We start from the raw sequence: 21995 nt of genomic DNA, 5'->3' as shown, positions 1-21995 counted from the left end.
ATATAAGTAACAGCTGTTTACGTCAACAATAACGTTTACAGTAGCTCGTGTGGCAACGATAGTATCTAGCGGGCTGAACGAAGAGCGCGGATGACAGACTGCTAGTTTGGACCTATGAAATAAGACGAAATGGATGTGATACTTGGAGGAATAGAAGGGTAAGTTATGAAACTTCCACATCCACACTTTACGTTTCAATACTGCCGCAAAAAAATAGAATTTGCTGCACCCCACGCGCTCCACTTTACTCTTTCTGGGAAATTTCAGACCGCTGTACACTGCATTTGTATTATATGCATCGTGTCTTAAGTTTCCTGTACCTTTTATGTAGTCATTCACAGCAGTCGTCATTCAATATGTTCGTGGTTACATGCGAGGAAGGATTTGAAACCAGACATCTGTTCAGAAAGGCGCTCGCAAATCAGTCATTAAATGATAAATTTGGTTGTTGACTCCACTGCCAGTGTTTGAATAGTATCCTCCTACAGTTGTGCATATTTTTCTATATTGTTATGTAGCCAACTTAAGGATATATGTAACACTGGGAGACATCAGTTGACGACATTATGATGCGAACTTTTCTAGCAGTTTATTATGTATGCAGTTTGCTTTTGTGTACAACTTATTCGTAATATTTGTTCTGTCTTAAGTCAAGCAGAAATACTTGGGTATTTTGGCTGGCTATGGCAAAAGGATGTAATTACTTTACACTAGCCTGTCGCAGAGTAATGTTCCACGATTAAGAGGCGTGGGCAAAAAAGTTATTTGATACGCCAGAACTTTCGCCATCGATCTTGTCGTTACAGTCCTTTCCTGACTTTTTTTTTTTTTTTTTGTGTGTTAGATATTGCCTTCTTAGCCATATCAGAAGTAGTAAGTAATAATGGACGTCATTCGTCATCGTCTTGCAGCATTTCCATAGTGCTAATATTAATTAAACACTGCATACTTATCATTCTGAAATTGTCAAAAATCGAACCATATGAATTTAAAACCACTGTCAAACAGCGCTCACGACTTCGCCGTTTATCACACTTGGAGACAGACAACTTCAACTGCAGAGCATTTTGCCTGTGTAGAGCATTTTGCCCGTGGATTGATGGTAGGTAGATGGTTCACAGAAAACAGTATTACACATAAAACGACTTAAAGAACCCCATTGTGCAGCATTTCGCACAACCATCGACTCCAGAAGACTTAACAGATGTAAACAATTGTGGGTATCGTATGCGAACGAAGTAATTTTCGCTAAACCCCAGCTTTTCTAAATACCGATTTCCTCTGATGGAAAAAATGTAATTTACCAGCCCGCCTTAGCTGCTTCTTACGATAGCCCTTAAATATAACGACTGATTGAACTGTTGCAGGCGCACTGCTGTTGTCTCCTGACAACTTTTGAGCTGTGAATGAATTACAAAGATTTAATCATACAGTAGTTTAGTTTTTAAAATCTGGACAGATGAGCTGTCTTGAAAATGCATTGAACATAATGATTTTGTACATAACTGTTGCTCACTAGGTGCGGTGTGTGTTCTTTTCACAAAATAAAAATAAGTCGTCAGCTGCGCTTATAATTTTACTTCCAACTTCAGCAGATTAATCTGTCATTTTAATAGGATGAGCATTATCTTGTGTATAACCAGAAGTCCGTTACGTTTATTGTAGGTCCTAGACGCGTCAGTTTTGTAGCACTTTATTTTCAAGCTGACTTCTTGTGATAATATGGTATTAAATGTTTTCAAATTATTCTTTAATGGCTGTTCTAATAATGACCCTTGCCAAATAACGAGTGAACGCACTATGCCAGTAAGAACCACCTTAAGGACTGTGCTTTTTTCTGTATTACTTTCTCTTATTCGGCAATATTTGTTTCTATCATCCAGAGGAAAGCAACAAAAACAAACTTGTGTAACAAGACAGGAATTGTCGCGAGTGAGAAGAAACACTTACAGGTCAATGGCATTACTGAATGTCCATTCTGTTTGCAACTTATTGCATAAATTCCATGCGCTTAAAGCACTGTGAAGTCGCAGTACCTTAATCTTTACCATTTTGTTGATAATGAAGATACTTTATTGATTTTGGAAGTGAACAAGGAGCAGGTAAGAGTCGGATCAATAATATATGAGGACCGATGAGTCTTAAAAGTTTGTTGCGCTCTACATATACGTACATCCTCTGTAAGCTACCAAACGTTGCTTGGCGGAGGGTACTGTGTATCACTGCTAATCATTCCCGTCCTTGTTTCACCTGCTATTGATGTGAGAGAAAATCTGCTGTCCGTGTACGACCACAACAGCTCTGATTTCTTTTATCTTGTTCCCGTAGTCATTGCAAGAGATGTATGTCGGTGGCGGTATAATCGTCCTGCAGTCTGTCGTAAATGTCAGTTTTCTGAACTTTCTCAATAGCGTTTCGCGAACAGAAAGTCTTCTTTATTCCACGGATTCCCTTTTATTTTGACGCAACATTTCCGTAGTATTGAGGTGTTGATCGAAGCTACCGGTAACAAATCCAGCAGCACGCCTCTGAATTGCCACGGTGTCTTGCTTTAATCCAACCTGGTGGGGATCCCAAACATTCGAGCAGTACTTACTTCAGGAATGTATCGCACGAGTGTTCTGCACTCGGTCTTCTTTATACAATATCCGGTCATTAACTTCACCATCTTGCAGAACCGCTGCTAGACGTTCAGGAAGAGAGTCAGTGAGTTTCTGGAAGATACGGTCAGAGTACTTGTCTCGGTTGAGGATCCATGGCGCGTGAAGCCCGGTCGAGGAAGTTCCACATATTCTGGATTGGATTTAAATCCGAGGAGTCTGATGCCCACTATGTATGGAAATAGTCCTATAAAATAATTAAATAGTATTATAACAAAAAAGTAGATGAAGATGAATGTTGGGAGTACGATAAACTCACCCTGGTGCTCCTCGAACCACGCACGTATGCTGCGAACTGTGACACTTTGCATTGTCCTGCTGGAAGATGCCATCGTGCCGAGAAAAACAAAGTACATTTGGGATTGGACTTGGTCCCCAAGGAAAAATGCATACTCGTTTTGGTCCATTGTGCCTTCAAGAATAACGAAATAACACAGGGGATGCCACGATAAAATTGCTGAGACCATAACTCTCCTACATGATTGCAGGGTGTCCGGTTTCATACGCTTCACGCCGTACACGCCAACGGCCATTTGCTCGTTGGAACATAAAACGTGAGTCATCGGAAAAAGTCACATGCCGCCACTCTGTGGACGCCCAGTTGCGGTACTATCGTGCAAGTTCCAACCCTCATCGCCAATGACGGCGGTCAGCATAGGTAGATGAACCAGCCTCCTGCTGCAAAGGCCCATACGCAGCAGCCTTCGCCGTACGGTTGTCGAGGAGATACTGATGGTAGGCCCTTGGTTCATTTGGGTTGTCAGTTGCTCAACAGTTCCACGTCCGTCCGCCCGTGCACATCTCCATAGCCGTCATTCACGCCTGTCATCAATAGCCCTCGGTGCATCACACTTGTCTCGGCGCCGAGTTTGGATAGCACCATTTTGCCATGCACGGTGTACTTTAACCACGGTGGCACGTGAACGGTTTACAAACTTAGCCGTTTCGGAAATGCTTCCACCCTTGGCGCAAAAGCCAATGATTATCCCCTTTTGGACGTCAGATAAATCGCTGCTCTGCAGTATTACAACAACTGCACTGCCCTCTCTCCCTCATGCTTAATATACCTTCCACTGCTAGTGCTGCCACCTGCCTTCTGTGAGCGGTTATTGCACGTTTTCGTCGGACAGTGGCGATAGTCACATTAATGTTACTAGACTGTGTAGGTGAGCTGTACTTCCCTAGAATTCTCCGAATAAAATGCCTTTGCTGCAACCGACCTTACGCGCCTGCTCCATATCTACATCTACATTTATGCTCCGCAAGCTACCGAACGGGGTGTGGCGGAGGGCACTTTACGTGCCACTGTCATTACCTCCCTTTCCTGTTCCAGTCGCGTATGGTTCGCGGGAAGAACGACTGCCGAAAGCCTCCGTGTGCCCTCGAATCTCTAATTCTACATTCGTGATCTCCTCGGGAGGTATAAGTAGCGGGAAGCAATATATTCGATACCTCATCCAGAAACGCACCCTCTTGAAACCTGGTGAGCAAGCTACACCGCGATGCAGAGCGCCTCTCTTGCAGAGTCTGCCACTTGAGTTTGCTAAACATCTCCGTAACGCTATCACGGTTACCAAATAACCCTGTGACGAAACGCGCCGCTCTTCTTTGGATCTTCTCTATCTCCTGTGTCAACCCGACCTGGTACGGATCCCACACTGATGAACAATACTCAATTATAGGTCGAACGAGTGAGTGTTTTGTAAGCCACCCCCTTTGTTGATGGACTACATTTTCTAAGGACTCTCTCAATGAATCTCAGCCTGGCACCCGCCTTACCAACGATTAATTTTATATGATCATTCCACTTCAAATCGTTCCGTACGCATACTCCCAGATATTTTACAGAAGTAACTGCTACCAGTGTTTGTTCCGCTATCATATAATCATACAATAAAGGGTCCTTCTTTCTATGTATTCGCAATACATTACATTTGTCTACGTTAAGGGTCAGTTGCCACTCCCTGCAACAAGTGCCTATCCGCTGCAGATCGTTCTGCATTTCACTGCAGTTTTCTAATGCTGTAACTGTATACTACAGCATCATCCGCGAAAAGCCGCATGGAACTTCCGACACTATCTACTAGGTCATTTATATATATTGTGAAAAGCAATGGTCCCATAACACTCCCCTGTGGCACGCTTTGCTACGTTACGCCCAGATATGTAATAGACGTCATTGTATCAAGCAGCTTACCACTCATACTGTAAGTATTTGATAGCTATATTTGCTACCAAAAGTTGCGACTTGTTTGTTGGAACGAAACTTGCTGTATGTATGAAGTGGCATAGGTCGTGCGAAACCAATTCGCGCCTTTGTCGTATGATACCCTGGAAGCCATGGATCAAGACAATCAGATAAAGGCGATATTTCCTCATTTCCAAAAAGAGTGTGACTCAGTACGGCACCAAAAATTACAGACGAAAGTACAGTTACGTCGGATGTCAAACAAAATTTGTGTTGGATTGAAGATATCTCGTTAAAGAGGACACAACATGGTTTCTTGGAGAGACAGCGACAGATGTAGGAGTAGTTTCAGATGTGACCCACGAAAGTATGTTGGGACGCTTGATGTTTATGTTGTGTGTTAATGGACTGGCAAACAACATTATTCGTAACCTCAGCCTTCTTGCAGATAATACAGTACCTCAAATTCAGTGATGTCGGAAAAAAGCTGCACAAACGTTCAGTCATATCTTCATAAAATTTCAAAGTTGTGCAAAGACTGGAAACTTGCTTAAAATAAACAGAAATGTAAAGCTGCCCAAGTCACAAAACGGGAAACTGTACATCATATATGTGTACACATTCAATGTGTCGCCATTGAAAACAGTCTATTAATACAAATACTGAGGTATTGTGGGGATATGAAGTGGAATGATCACATAAGATCAGTCATAGATAAAGTAAGTGGTTGACATTATTTGTATTCCATGGGTCCCATCAGAGAGTGGCCTCGTATATGTATTGTAGTGGGACGCCATTACACTTCTGCATTACAGTGCTAATTGTTACTAAATTATACTAAACTTTAAATTTAGGGTTTCCGATAAAGATAGTCTTCAATAGAGTAGGAGTTGCCAACAAACGTTCATTAATTTAGTCTTATACACCACTACATTTTGCACATTACTTAATATTCTCTGGTAGGCTGTTGGATACATAATGTGAAGCCATGAATCAGACTCCTTTCTCTAGTTTCAATTACTTAGTTAGATGCGTATTTCATAGGTCGTTTGAATGATTCTTTTATCAAAATGATTTGGAATGAGTCAGTTTACAAGATATGTAAGCTTGATTAGTGTTAACATTAATTAACACATCATTACTTTTTTCCTACTCATGTTACTACTTTTAAAAACTAATTTAATTTTTGTTTACGGGTTATCAGTTTTTAAATAGAAACTCGTCCACGTACAATCTGTCAGCAAATGATCAAAGATTTTTGCTGCTGCATACTGAACTGAGCCACTGACAGCTTTGATAATGGGTAATGAAGGTCAATTATCCCTCTAGAGTTGTAGGTATAGTTCTCACTGTTCTCCTAAAAAATTGTAATGGCTTATTTATGACGAAATTCGTTACTAAATATATGTATTGTGATGACGCTGTTAAAATGTCTAGCACCCTGTAGATGTAACGTCCATGGGTGAACACCGCATATTATTCCTACTGCTTGCTTTTGTCCAAATAATAGTTCTTCCTGAGTGGTGAAGTATCCCAGAAAATTTTTCTGTAAGACGTTATTGAGTGCAAATATGCAAAATGTGTCAGAAAGTTAATCGTTTGTTTCCAAGACTAGCAATTATACGAAGAGAAAAGTAGTAGAACTTAACTGTTTGAGAAGCTTAGTAGTATGCTTCTTGCAATTCAAGTTTACAACAGTATGTACACCCAAAAATTTGGAGCATTCTACTCTATTTGTTGTTCAGGACTGAATATAGTGAGTTTCTTCAAAGTTTAGGGGTAGTCCATTTTCTTCGCAACACATAATTTACAATATCTTCTGTTGGTTTCTTTCTAATGGGATTTATTATAACACTCATATCGTCTGCAAAAAGTACCAATTATCAATTCTGCTTGTTGATGAACGTTAAGTGGAAGGTCACTCACATATATGAAAAATAGGACTGGACCCAAAATTGAACCCTCTGGACTCCATTTGTGATTTCTCTGCAGTCACTAAACTTTTCTACCTTCCAGTTGTGTTTGACTCATTCAGCACAAGTTTTCGTATTCTGTTTATCAAGTATGATTCAGACAAGCTGTGTATAAATTCAATAAAACTTATTTTCTGAGAGAGTAATGTGATCTGTGCAATTAAATGCCTCGCAGAGATCACAAAAAATTCCTACTGTCAATACTTTGTTATTTAAAGCTTGTACTGTTTCACGAATAAGAGGCATATAAATGAATTTTTGTCGGTTGGGGTAGTTGCCTGGAAGAGAGAGAACATCAGAGCATTCTCTCCTCGAAAGTTAAGGGGGGGGGGGGGGGGGGGAAGCCATCAGAAGCTATTTGGCACTGGATTGATACTTAAAAACTCAAAGAAGTGCAATATTTTAGACAAAAAAAGTTTTAAATTTAGTGATACATGTAGTATTTATAGCATTTTCTAAATAGGTTCATTTATATAACAGTTAACATGAAACTACAAACTCTATAAGTTTTTGTCCACACACAGCTGCTAACCAAATACTTTCAAAATTGTAGTTTTAATTTGTTGACAGTTACTTTTTCGCCAGTTTAAATATAATCTGTTAAGTATTTAATAGACATTTAAATATTTTCCTATTTTTTTACTTTCAGTACAATTTACAACTATACTTATTTTGAAACAAACATAGTATGCATAAAAATTCAGTATCCATATCAATTGTATTAGCAATTATAGACTAATACCTTCAAAAAAGAACAATGATATAATGAGAATGATATTCCACAATCACAGTAATTTGGAAGCTTACTTAATGTGCATAAAACAGCAGTTTTTAATGTAATATTGTATTTGTTTCACACAACGAATGGTTAAAATGTGACATAGAAGACCTTTATACAAAAAATTATCATTTATATTGTTCATTTTAGTTATCTTCTCTTATAGTATGTGATTGAGCACACTTCATGCCTATTGTCATCTGATATGCACTTTTTTCAGTTTTTTAATTGTAAAGAGCAATCTAAGTATGTGAATGCTAGCTACTCGATCTTTTGGCATCACAGAAGAACAACTGGCTTTATACATTGAAGCAACAAAGAAATTGTACGTATTCAAATATAGAGATGTGTAACCAGGCAGAATAGAACGCTGCGGTCGGCAACACATGTGACAAAACAAGCGTCTGGCGCAGTTCTTAGATCAGTTATTGCTGCTGCAATGACAGGTTAACAAGATTTAAGTGATTTTGAACGTGCTGTTGTAGACGGCGATCGAGCAATGGGACACAGCACCTCCGAGGTAGCGATGAAGTGGGCATTTTCTTGTACGACCATTTCACGAGTACACAATGAATATCAGGAGTCCCGTAAAACATCAAATCTCCGACATCACTGCGGACGGAAAAAGATCCAACAAGAGCGGAACCAACAACGACTGAAGAGAATCGTTCAACGTAACTGCAGCCCTTCCGCAAGTTGCTACAGATTTCAGTGCTGGGTCATCAACGAGTGCCAGTGTACGAACCATTCATCGAAACGTCATCGATATGGGCTTTCGGAGCCGAAGGCGCATTTGTGTACCCTTGATGACTACACGACACAAAGCATTACGCCTCGCCTGGACCCGTCAAAACCGATATTGGACTGTTAATAACTGGAAACATGTTGATTGGTCGGACGAGTCTCATTTCAAATTGTATCGAGCGGATGGAAGTGTACAGATACGGAGACAACCTCATGAATCCATGGACCCTGCATGTCAGCAGGGGCTGTTCAAGCTGGTCGAGGCTCTGTAATGGTGTGATTTCGACAAAATGTGGTTCATTCAAGACAGAGCTCGACCCCATCGGAGCAAAAGTGTGTTTGATGTCCTGGAGAAGCACTTCGGGGACCCCATTCTGGTTCTAGTGTACCTAGAGGCCACTGGCAAGGGCCTCGATTGGCCGCTATTTTCTACGAAACTGAGTACAAGCGACTCCTTTTTCTGGGGCTACAAGGTGTACAGCAGTAACCCCAAAACCATAGCTGAGCGGAAAACAGCCATTCAGAAGGCCATCGACTACATCGATGCTCCGGCACTTCAGCGTGTCATGCAGAAATTCGCTATTCGTCTGCGACACATCATCGCCAATGATGGCAAGCATGTCGAACATGTCATAACAAAGATCCGAATATCTGTAGTGTCGTTTGCGTGTTTGCGCGCATCTCGTGGTCGTGCGTTAGCGTTCTCGCTTCCCACGCCCGGGTTCGATTCCCGGCGGGGTCAGGGATTTTCTCTGCCTCGTGATGGCTGGGTGTTGTGTGATATCCTTAGGTTAGTAAGGTTTAAGTAGTTCTAAGTTCTAGGGGACTGATGACCTAAGATGTTAAGTCCCATAGTGCTCAGAGCCATTGGACCATTTTTTTGTTTACATGTTAAATAAAGTGTGTGCACGCCGTAGTTTGTAACTAATTTACTTTTTCTCATATAGCTCAATAATCATCACCTTGAAAATAGGAATGATAGGGTCGACTATGGAAAAAATATTAGTAAGTCAGTAAGTTTACTTGGAACGATCCTATAGACTATGCTGTGGGGAAAACAAACCAAAAACCGCGTTTTACTGGCAGAACACTTAGAAGACGTAATCGGTCTAGTAACAAGACTGTCTACACTATGCTTGTCGTCTGCTAGGGTATTGCTGTGCGGTGCAGAGTAATTACTAGGCAAGCTTGACGGAGGACATCGAAAAAGTACAAAGAAGGGCAGCTCGTTTCTTATTATTGCGAAATACTGGAAAGACTGTCTCGGACATGATACACTAGTTGGGGTGGCAATCATTAAAACAAAAGTATTCTTCTTTGCGGCGAGATCTTTTCAGGAAATTTCAATCAAAAACTTTCTCCTTTAATTGCGAAAATATGTTATTGACGCCGACCTACATAGCGAGAAATGATCATCGTAATAAAATAAGATAAATCAGAGCTCGTATGGAAATAATTACATGTTCATTTTTTTCCAGTGCACTGTTGGAAAGCGGATTGGTAGAGATATATTCTGAAGGTGGTTCGATGGTTCTTCTGCCAGGCTGGGTAGTCATATAAATGTACGTAATTCCTTACCTTTGGGAAAGGAGATTTCTATTTTGCGAGGCATTAAAAGTTACATAGGATGAGTCCCGACATGTTACCCTATGAATTGGAGTTGTCAGACGAGTACCTATTTGCTAGCTCCCTCATCACAAACAGATTGTGCTTGAGCTACACCAACTGTTAAAATTGCCTAGCTATGCAGTTTTGTGTAATAGAAGCGTTGTTAGTCATATATTGTATTATTTCGCAAGAAATAACGATGTGAGGCTGCAAAAACAAACTTGCGCCACTTTTCCCCCTTATTTTTAAGCACTGTGCTCATACCAATCCAGAAGTTGTATACCGTCAGAGGCTAATATTGTTATTAAATTGTGCGATAGGGAGAAGATTAAGGAGAAGGGACTGATTAAGTTGAAAGAATCAAAGGTCTTTGAGAGTTTCAGAAGGGGCATTAAACAATAATTGACTTAAACAGGGAAAAGGAATACAGCACAAGACTGATGGGTAGCTTGGAGAGACGGAATTGTGAAGGCAGCAAAGGATCAAATATGCAAACAGACGTGGCACTATTGAAACATTTGGATAACATACGAGATACTGAATTTAACAGACGAAAGGGGAAAATATAGAAATTAAAAAAAAAATGGAGCAGGCAGTGGGGAATATACACTAAGGTGACAAATGTCGTGGGGTGCCTTCTAATATCTTGTTGGACCTCCATTTGCCCGCTTTTGTGTAGGAACTTGACGTGGCATGAACTCAAGTCCTTCAAAGTCCCCTACGGAAATATTGAGTCATGCTGCCTCCATAGCCGTCTATAACTGAGAAAGTGTTGCCGGTGCAGGATTTTGCGCACGAACTGACCTCTCGATTATGCACTATAAATATTCAATGAAATTCAAGTCGAGCGATCTGAGTGGCCAAATCATTCGTTCGAATTCTCCAGCACGTTCTTCAAACCAGTCGCAAGTGACTGTGGGCCGTCATCCACAACAATTCCATCGTTGTTTGGGAAGATGAAGTCCATGAATGACTGAAAACGGTCTAGCCGAACATGACCATTCTCAGTCAATGATTGATTCAGTTGGACCAGAGGACCAAATCCATTCCATATTAACGGGATGCGCATCTCACTGGAACCCTACCATCAGTTTTTACCAACCGGTAACGGGAATCGTCTCATCAGGCCATGCTTTTCCAGTCGTCTATGGCCTAACCGGTATGACCACGAGCCCAGGACAAGCGCTGAAGGCGATGTCGTGCTGTTAGCAAAGGCACGCGCCTCTGTCTTCTGGTGCCATAGCCCATTAACGCCAAATTTGCCCGCGTTGTCCTAACGGATACGTTCGTCGGACGCCCAACACTGATTTCTGCGGTTATTTAACGCAGTTTTGCTTGTCTGTTAGCACTGGCAACTCTACGCAAACGCCGCTGCTCTCGGTCATTAAGTGAAGGCCATCGGCCAATGCGTTGTCTGTGGTAACAGGTAATGTCTGAAATTTGGTATTCTCAGCACACTCCTGATGCTGTAGATTTCGGAATGTTGAATCCCCTGGTGATTAACGAAATGGAATGTCCCATGCATCCAGCTCCCACTACCATTCCACGTTCAAAGTGTGCAAATTCCCCCGGTGCAGCCATATCTTTCCAAACGGAGCACCTGAGTAAAAATGACAGCTCAGCTAATGCACTGCCCTTTAATACCTCGTTTTCGCGATGATACCGCCAGCTGTAAATGTGCATCTGGCTATCCAATGACTTTTGTCACCTCAGTTTAAGAAAACACTCAACACGCCGTTGCTCTTACTCTGAAGCCTCCATTTCTGTGTTTTCAGCACGACAGTGCAGTGGATGATGGGCGCTCTCGCGTAGGTGTGTGGCCATGTCCCTCTAGCGACCGTTATAGGTACCACACCTTCTTCCATAGGTTCAAATGGCTCTGAGCACTATGGGACTTAACATTTTAGGTCATCAGTCCCCTAGAACTTAGAACTACTTAAACCTAACTAACCTAAGCACATCACACACATCCATGCCCGAGGCAGGATTCGAACCTGCGACCGTAGCAGTCACGCGGTTCCGAACTGAAGCGCCTAGAACGGCACAGCCACCGACGCCGGCAAAATCGCTCTTCCATAGGCAATGGCACTGAGGTCGCTTAAGCGCCTTTCATTTTACAGCCTTCGTTTAGTTTTGAATGGACTGATACAACTTGCACAGAAAACCCAGCAACATTTATAAGAAGTTTTTCTTCAAGCGATTGTCAGGAAACTCATGGCACTTGGCTGCATTAGAACAATTTATTAATTCCCTACCGATTTCGGTCAACGCACGTCATCTGACACCTAGATCAGCGTTAAAAAACAGAAATGACTACAAAACCTCAGTGTACGAAACGTCATAAAGACACGAAAATACAAAACGTAACTTACGAAAATTAGCTAATATAAGTTACATGTCGATCAAGTTGCAACATAATATCGCATTAGCAGTCAGGATCATGAACAGTAGTACAATAGAACAGTAATTCTCCGACATCAGCAACCTTCGTCATGCAGACACTTTAGGAAGCTGGACATATGTATTCTGGACATAGCATGAGCAACCAAAGTACTTGTATCCCCAAAGACAACACTACAAAGCATCAGTCATGTAAATCATCACACACAAAGATAATTTTAAGTTAAAAAACGAAACATAATTACAACGATTACAGTGCAGCAATAAGTACAAAATCACAAGCATCAGTCATTGGCTTTTTGTACAATTAATGTATACGCACGTCGCAATGTATAGGCATTACATGACGATAATGTAATCTGTGACAAAAAAAAAAAAAAACTTTGAAACGATAATTAGGGGAACGGCGGGCCAGTGGGTAGTATGGGCCAGTTGGTATTTCCGACATTCACTACTAGGTAGCAGCACGGCACACAGTGTAATCTTTTCCGCCAGCGCCATTTCGACATGTGCTGAGAGTTTGATTCCCAGCGTCGTATCGTCTATGAGTGATTATTGTTTGTTTGTACTCCTACAAGTTGTTGCCTCGAATACTTCTTAACATCACGCTGAATCATTACGGGTAAGAATATACTTATGAAACTAGAGCTGTTATTGAGTTTACTCTATTAATGTAAGACCGTGACTATGGCATTTCGTTCGCTCTAACAATGTTTTGCTTACTACCATGTTTTCATAGCTGTGTGAGTTGGGTAGTATGGGCCATGCTGCATTTGGGTGGTATGGGCCACGGAACCCATTTCCTTTTTTTTTTTTTTTTTTTTTTACGATACTATGCTAACATTTAAGGAAAAAACGCTCAGCTTGCTTCCCAGGCAGAATGTACGATCACTTCTGAAGAGACCACCACTTCCTCCAATGCACTACACACAAGTGAAAATTCAGGTTTTACAAGTGTTTTAAAAGAGGTGTTGCCTTTGCCCTCCTGCAGCGGAAAGAGGTTGACATGTTGGAAAAGAAAGGCAGAGAGAAGCGAAATATTGACATCAACTCCAATAAAAAATATGCTGACAGACAAGAAAAATTCAGAAGAGTAAAAGGAAAAAGCACAACAGAAGAGCCGGCCTGAGTGGCCGTGCGGTTCTAGGGGCTACAGTCTGGAGCCGAGCGACCGCTACGGTCGCAGTTTCGAATCCTGCCTCGGGCATGGATGTGTGTGATGTCCTTAGGTTAGTTACGTTTAATTAGTTCCAAGTTCTGGGCGACTGATGACCTCAGAATTTAAGTCGCAAAGTGCTCAGAGCCATTTGAACCACAACAGAACAAGAGACAGATGAAATTTTCAAAACAAGCACAAACGATGATCAATAATAAGAAGAAAAATGAACAGATTAAAATTTCTCGTAATGACAGTCCTACACCAAGCATTTCTCAAGATGATGTAGATGTAAAATGTATTGTGGATGGTGAAAGCTGAGTAAAACTGGATTCAGTGCAACAAGTGTGAAGGGTGAGCACATGAGCTCTGTGCGAATAATATGTTACACATTGTGTATAGTATTCAACAATAAAACTTTTATTCAAAGCAATGTTTTTAAATTATGTACATAATCATATTGGTGTGGCCCATGCTACCCGCCAAATTTTAAAATGCCCAAAATGCAAGGTTAATTCGAATTACATTTTGTTTTATGTTCCCTTCATATATTGCTAAAGATATTTTTATTACGTAGAGGAAATAAGCCGAAAATGTTTTTTTTTTTTTTCTCTCATAACTGAGTTAAGCTAAAAATATATTTTGTAATTTACTTGTTTCCTTAAATGGCCCATAATACCCGCCGTTCCCCTAAAAGGAAAGTGCCGAATTCCGGCTACAGTGCATAATTCAGTATATAACATGTCCCAACAGACAGGGACTCGGGAACAAATTATTGTTATTAAGGTTCCCAGTATACTACTGAGAAACTACGTCATCATGGATATAAGAAAAACTAGATAGTTTGAGATTTTGCGTACTTCCCAATCTCTTTCTAAATGAATAGACTTTTTTGTAAGTAATCAGCGAGACAGTTTTTCTATGTTGTTATTCAAATTTTCTCTTTGTTGCCGCGCGGGGTAAGCCGAACGGTCTTGGCGCTGCAGTCATGGACTGTGCGGCTAGTCCCGGCGGAGGTTCGAGTCCTCCCTCGGGCATGGGTGTGTGTGTTTGTCCTTAGGATAGTTTAGGTTAATTAGTGTGTAAACTTAGGGACTGATGACCTTAGCAGTTAAGTCCCATAAGATTTCACACACATTTGATTTGATTTGATTTCTCTTTGTTATTCTGATTTGATCTTTAACGAGTTATAGAAGAGAGAGTGCATTTACATTTATACTATTTGAGCGAAAGTGAAACTGGGAGAGAGCGAGACTAATTTTAACTGTATTTTATGTCATCTTTCGTTTTAAACGGAGATGAGACGCTGCCCCTACGGAAATAAATGTTTTTTATCCCTGTTGCTTTGAACATACCGAGTAAAGAAATGCACTGTTCAAACCATCCTGCTGGACATGAGTGTTTTACTCTTCTGCATTTTCTCACGAGAAATGTATTTATTGCTTATTGTATTTTTGCTCTTGCTACGAGAACATCAACAGTTGAATGATTTGTTAACGAATTATTTCTACAGTTGAAACTTCCTGGCAGATCAAAACTGAGTGCGGAACTGGGACTCGAATCTGGCGTTCCACGGCCAAGTGCTCTACCAACTAGGCTCACAACCAGCTCTCACAGCAGGATGTAGTTAGGCCAGTTTCATTTCTGCTAGCCCTTCCGTGCTTTTGTCTTTCTTCAGTTTTCTCTCAAGCTTTATTCTGTGCTCATTAGACTCTTGATTCCATTCAGCAGGTCCTATGATCCTTTACCACTTCCGCTGCGGATATTAAAGTCATCAGCGAACCTTATCACTGACATCCTTTCACAAAAGATTTTGATGCCACTCCTGATTATTTTCGTCGTTGCCTGTTCGATGTATAGATCGAACAGTAGGGGCGAAAAGCTGCAACCCTGTCTTACATCCTGTTTAATCCTAGCACTTCGTTCATGGTCTTCTATTCTTTTGTATGGTTATTAGTTATTTAACATGTTTTTTTTTTACCCGTCTTACCGTTATCTTACACATATTTTTCTGAGAACTTCGAACATGTTCCACAATTTTACTTTGTCGAACGCTTTTTCAAGATGACAAATCCGTTTTAATCTGTATGCTCGTATTAATAAAATTCATTGTATGTTCCATATCTCCACCAAAACCACTGAATAGATTTCAACTAAATTTGTCACAAATATTACTTGCTGTATAACACCCCTATGGCAGAGAGTGGGGGTGAAAAATGGTCACGCAAAAGCGTAGGTTAGGAACACTTGCAACAATGGCATGCATATACGGGCGAAGTCGCGGGTAAAAAGACTGGTTTTTCTTAACCCCCGTACTTCAAGTATCAAACACAACGTCAGAACTACCTCTCTAATACCTTTACATGTCTCAGAAGTCTGCAACTCTTAAATCATTATAGCTGTATTAAAAATAATGCCCCGGATACAGTCCAGAAAAACGATGGAATATTCGATCCTCCGGGAAAACTTCAAGAAACACTAGCAGTGTTGTTTACTGGATAATACAGAGTAATCTAAAAGTTGTCCGCAGCTCGTGGTCTCGCGGTAGCGTTCTCGCTTCCCGAGCACGGGGTCCCGGGTTCGATTCCCGGCGGGGTCAGGGATTTTTCACCTGCCTCGTGATGACTGGGTGTTTGTGTCGTCTTCATCATCATCATCAATCATCCCCATTACGGTCGGAGGAAGGCAATGGCAAACCACCTCCACTAGGACCTTGCCTAGTATGGCGGCGCGGGTCTCCCGCGTCGCTCCCCTACGCTCGGTAAACGGAGTATGGGACTCATCATCATCATCATCATCATCATCAATCTAAAAGTTAACTCAGGCAAGTATTAGTGAAAACTGTTTCGACGATAACCTCAGTAATGTATTATATAGGCTTCTGAAAATCACCATATCCTTTGCAATAGTTGTGACAACTGTTGCAACGCAGTTAATCTTTTTCAAAATTAAAATCAATCAAGTGATTCTTAAATTACTAACAGTTTCATCAGAAGTAATCATGAATATTATTTAAATTTATTAAAGTAATTCTTAAATTAGCAACAGTTTCATCAAAAGTAACCATGAATATCATTTAAGTGTCACTTTACTAGATTACTGACTATACATTGCTCGTCTGCAGCAACTCAAGGCTGTAGCAAGGTCACTAAAGTTAACAGACACGCATTGCCACTCGAGAGGTAAAAGTTAAAAATGCGGATAAGTGCACATAGGACTAATGCACCGACGATTCTGTAGAACCCTACTTATATGGGGATATGAAACGGAATGATCACAAAGGTTCAGTCGTGGGTAAAGCAGGTGGTAGACCTCGGTTTACTGGTAGATTACTGGGGAAGATTGGTTACATATCACTCATGCGATCCATCCTAGAATATTGCTGAAGTGTGTGGGACGTGTATCATATAGGACTAACGGGAGATATTGAACGTAGACAGAGAAGGACAGCACGAATGGTCACAGGTTTGTTTAATCCGTGGGAGTGTGTCATAAAGATATTGAAGGAACTAAAATGGAGGACTGTTGAAGACAGACGTAAACTGTCCCGAGAAAGTCTTTTAACAAAGTTTCAAGAACTAGCTTTAAATGATTATTCTAGGGATATACTACAACCCCATACGTATCGCACACACAGGGATCGTGTGGATAAGATTCTGACGCACAGTGGCATTCAATCTTTCTTCCCACGCTTCGTATGTGAATAGAAGAGGAAAACACCCTAATAACTGGTACAATGGGACGTATCCTCTTCCATGCACATCACGTTGCTTTGCAGAGTATAGATGTAGAGGTATATAGATAGTTCATCCATTCCGGGAATCGAGAATTTCGACGATTTTTTCCTGCTATCGATATCGATACTGGCAGGATATCAAAATATGACCTAAATTTCAGAATCTTTTGATCGCATTGACATAGAAGCTTAAATTTTTTGCACTGCTAGGGGCCGTCAATTTTAGTTGGTGACATAAATTTCACGTTTATACGTCCAGTCGAATCACACGACAAAAAAAACTAAACATATGCGGATTTATTCTTTTACTTGTGCTATATAACCTCGATTCTTGCCAAATATCATGATTCTTGGTGAAAGTGATGAACCCTACGGGTTTTGATGCATGATTTTGCGAGTATCAAAATATGTGACATAAATGGCCATATCTTTTGAGGGGATTGACTTTGAACCTTAGCGTTTCGACACCGCCAAGGGGCCATATGTCACATAAATTTCAGCTTGAGTCATCCACCAGTTCCTGAGAAAAAGGGGACTTAACAGACGAACGGACAGTTAAATAACTTTTTTTCGTTTGCTTGTGCCGTTTTTCCCGCGGATACGCAGGGCCGGCATGGTTAATCGGATGTGGCAATGTTAGTTGAAGGGGTGGCCGGATGCCCTTCCTGCCGCCACCCCGTACCCCCCGGGAAGGAATTAGTGTACCAACTGTCTGTGACTAGTGTAATCCATGGAATAGTGCGAAAGTGTTCAGATGTCTGCGAGTCGTGTAACTGAGGCAGGACATGGGGATCAGCCCGATATTCACCTAGGGGGATGTGGAAAACCGCCTAAAAACCACATCCAAGCTAGCCAGCCCACCGGCCCCGTCGTTAATCCGCCGGGCGGATTCGATCCGGGGCCGGCGCAACTACCCGAGTCCAGGAAGCAGCGCGTTAGCGCGCTCGGCTAACCTGGCGGGTGACGGACAGTCAGATAACAAATGACAAAAAATATTTTTTCGTGTATTATAATCACAAATTAGCAAATATCGGATTTTTTGCTTCACTTTTACTGTTACACAGTGCTTCATGCCTAATTTCACGATTCTGTGACAACGGGAAGTATCGTATAGTTTTTGACGAGTGAGTTTGCGAGTATCAAAATATGACATAATGGCCGTGTCTTTTGATTGAATTGAAGTAGAAACTTAATATTTGTTACTGCGCCAACATAGTTACAAGGGTCGTTCAGTTAGTAATGGTACACTTTTCTTTTTTAGAAACTGGTTAGTTTTATTCAGAATTCCAATACATCATATTATTCCCCACTCTTTTGGCTACAAAAACTCCAGTTTACAACATAATCTCCGTTCAATGTGGCGGTCTTACGCCATCTTGCTGGGAGTGCCTGTATGCCCGCATTGTAATACTCTACTGGTCGACGACGGAGCCAACGTCTTGCTGCATTAATAACCTCCCCATCATCCACGTACTGACCGCCCCAGTAGCTGAGTGGTCAGCGCGACAGAATGTCGTTCCTAAGGGCCCGCCGGCACGGTAGCTCAGCGTGTTCGTCCAGAGGGTTAGCTGCCCTCTGTAATAATAATAATAAAAAAAACTGAGTCAACGGCTCAACACTGAACTTGAACGGGTGTCCTGCGACATCCGCACCGAGCAAATACAACGGACAAAATCGAACAAAAAAATGAGAAAAAAAGGGCCCGTGTTCGATTCCCGGCTGGGCCGGAGATTTTCTCCGCTCAGGGAATGGGTGTTGTGTTGTCCTAATTATCATCATTTCATCCCCATCGACGCGCAAGTTGGCGTCAAATTGAAAGACTTGCACCTGGCAAACGGTCTACCCGACGGGAGGCCCTAGTCACACGAAATCCACGTACTGCTTCTCGCAGAGATCATCCTCAATTCGGCCAAATCAGAAGATGGGAGATGCGGGCTGTAAGGTGTATAAGGAAGAATAGTCCAGTGAAGTTCTGTGATCTGCTCTTGGGTGGGCAGACCTTTGTGAGACCTTGCTTTGTCACGGAGAGGGGGAAGTTAGTTCGCAAACGAACAGGCTGAAGTCACTTCGTCAAATTCCTGAGGACAGCACAATAAACTTTAAAGTTGACAGTTGCACCATGAGGCAGGCCATCGAAGAGAATAATTCCTTCAGTGTTCCAGAAGAGCGTCGTTATGACTTAACCGGCTGCGGGTGCAGATTTGAACTGCTTCTTCGGAAGAGCGGTCTTGGGGCGCCACTCCATAGATTGCCTTTTTGTTTCCGGCTCGAAGCGATGAACCCTGTTTCATCGCCTGTGACGATGTGCGACAAGAAACTGTCACCATCAGCCTCGTAACGCGGAAGGAATTCCGCACAGGTCTTCCGTTAGGCGGCGAGGAACCCAACTGGTGGACAATCGTGTCAGCACTACCAACAGAGCGTCCAGTTGAGCAGTGAGGTGTTTGATTCTGATCCTTCGATCACCTCAAATGAGTGTCCACACGTTAGAACATTGCAGGAGTCTCAGCTCTGTACGACCGACCGGCAAGCGGGATGTCAGACAGGTTTGCGCAACCTTGCTGCGATGATGTCAGGTCTTCGCTTTTGTTCACTGCCAGGTATCTGTAGATATACTGAAGTGCCTCTGAATATTAATAATGCTCTGGTTTTCTGCCAAAAGAAAATCAGTGACTGCTCTCCGTTTTGATCGCACCATCGTTACAAACGCCACTTGGAAGGCTATGCATAGTGCCTGAAACGAGAATATTTCATTATATCACACAACAAATGCCACATTTTTCAACCGAAGACACGGGTTCACAGGTAGATACCGTGTTTCTTGACTTCCGCAAGGCGTTTGACACAGTTCCCCACAGTCGTTTAATGAACAAAGTAAGAGCATACGGACTATCAGATCACTTGTGTGATTGGATTGAGGAGTTCCTAGAAAACAGAACGCAGCATGTCATTCTCAATGGAGAGAAGTCTTCCGAAGTAAGAGTGATTTCAGGTGTGCCGCAGGGGAGTGTCATAGGACCGTTGCTATTCACAATATACATAAATGACCTGGTGGATGACATCGGAAGTTCACTGAGGCTTTTTGCAGATGATGCTGTGGTGTATCGAGAGGTTGCAACAACGGAAAATTGTACTGAAATGCAGGAGGATCTGCAGCGAATTGACGCATGGTGCACGGAATGGCAATTGAATCTCAATGTAGACAAGTGTAATATGATGCGAATACATAGAAAGATAGGTCCCTTATCATTTAGCTACAAAATAGCAGGTCAGCAACTGGAAGCAGTTAATACCATAAATTATCTGGGAGTACGCATTAGGACTGATTTAAAATGGAATGATCATAAAAAGTTGATCGTCGGTAAAGCAGATGCCAGACTGAGATTCATTGGAAGAATCCTAAGAAAATGCAATCCGACAACAAAAGGAAGTAGGTTACAGTACGTTTGTTCGCCCCATGCTTGAATACTGCTCAGCAGTGTGGGATCCGTACCAGGTAGGGTTGATAGAAGAGATAGAGAAGATCCAACGGAGAGCAGCGCGCTTCGTTACAGGATCATTTAGTAATTGCGGAAGCGTTACGGAGATGATAGATAAACTCCAGTGGAAGACTCTGCAGGAGAGACGTTCAGTAGCTCGGTACGGGCTTTTGTTAAAGTTTCGTGAACATACCTTCACCGAAGAGTCAAGCAGTATATTGCTCCCTCCTACGTATATCTCGCGAAGAGACCATGAGGATAAAATCAGAGAGATTAGAGCCCACACAGAAGCATACCGACAATCCTTCTTTCCACGTACAATACGAGACTGGAATAGAAGGGAGAACCGATAGAGGTACTCAGGGTACCCTCCGCCACACACCGTCAGGTGGCTTGCGGAGTATGGATGTAGATGTAGATGTAGAAGATGGCCGAGAAAAAAAAAAAAAAGAGTTGCATTACTTATTGAACCCCCCTCGTAGATTCCAGAGAATACAACCACCTAGGATTCCCTCTAAGGCCCTTTCAGCACTGTACACATTTTTTACCCCCCCCCCCCCCCCTGTGTAATTAGGTGCTTCACGGGAGACTCTGTTTAGTTTGATAGACTTTTCACCAAACGATAATTTTGCCAGTGATAGCATACACAGAATTCGCGAATGTCACGAGTGTTGCGTAAGAATGACCTTCTTACGTTATAATCTGATGCAAGACATAAGCGATAAGAAAGGAGTGTGGGAATCGTAAGACGAATGCCCGAAAGACTGTCTACGACAACTCAGAAGCCCGTATCTGAAGTACTTGTGACATGCCTGCTAAGTGGCAGATAAGACGCAGTCAAGTGCCTGTGGTGCGTGCGAAAGACGCGGTTAAGGTACGGCGTTGGCAGGAATACGTTCCCTTCGACCACCAAAATTTGATCAGTCTACCACAAAACTCGTCAAACTATTTTTCCGGCCGTACAAAAACAATCTTAGAGATCATTGGCTCTAAATAGCTTCCTTTCCAACACTAAGAAAATGACAAATGTTCTCGTTTGAATAAATATTGTGTAGGTTTTTTTAATTATTCCGTACATTTCAGCCTTTGCGTTTTACCGAGCGAGACGTTCGAATGTTAAGACGCTGGGCTCGCATTCTCAAACCTCCATTCGGCCATCCGGATTTATGTTCTCCGAGGTTTCCTTTTGGAGTCAATGCCGGGATGGTTCCTGTGAAAACGAGTCTGTCGACTACATTCTCCATTATTACCAAATCCGAGCTGTTGCTCCGTT

General features: G+C 42.0%; 1 protein-coding gene across 2 annotated transcripts in view; it reads left to right on the top strand.

The window, feature by feature from the left end:
• The first annotated feature begins 34 nt into the window (after positions 1-34).
• The window catches only part of LOC126356176 (N-acetyl-D-glucosamine kinase), a 199925-nt gene continuing 177964 nt past the window's right edge, over positions 35-21995 (top strand). Inside the window, exon 1 of one of the 2 annotated variants that reach the window (XM_050006938.1) lies at positions 35-158. In XM_050006938.1, coding sequence (XP_049862895.1) covers positions 130-158 — 29 coding nt within the window. In that variant the 5' untranslated portion in view covers positions 35-129. Of the gene's footprint in view, positions 159-12868; positions 12974-21995 lie in introns of those variants that run through there. The other variant, XM_050006939.1, reaches the window with a different exon arrangement.

Source organism: Schistocerca gregaria, chromosome 3 (genome assembly GCF_023897955.1).
Source record: "Schistocerca gregaria isolate iqSchGreg1 chromosome 3, iqSchGreg1.2, whole genome shotgun sequence".
Lineage (NCBI taxonomy): Eukaryota > Metazoa > Arthropoda > Insecta > Orthoptera > Acrididae > Schistocerca > Schistocerca gregaria.
Note: the sequence above shows the minus strand (reverse complement) of the source record. Positions and strands in the feature narration are given on the sequence as shown.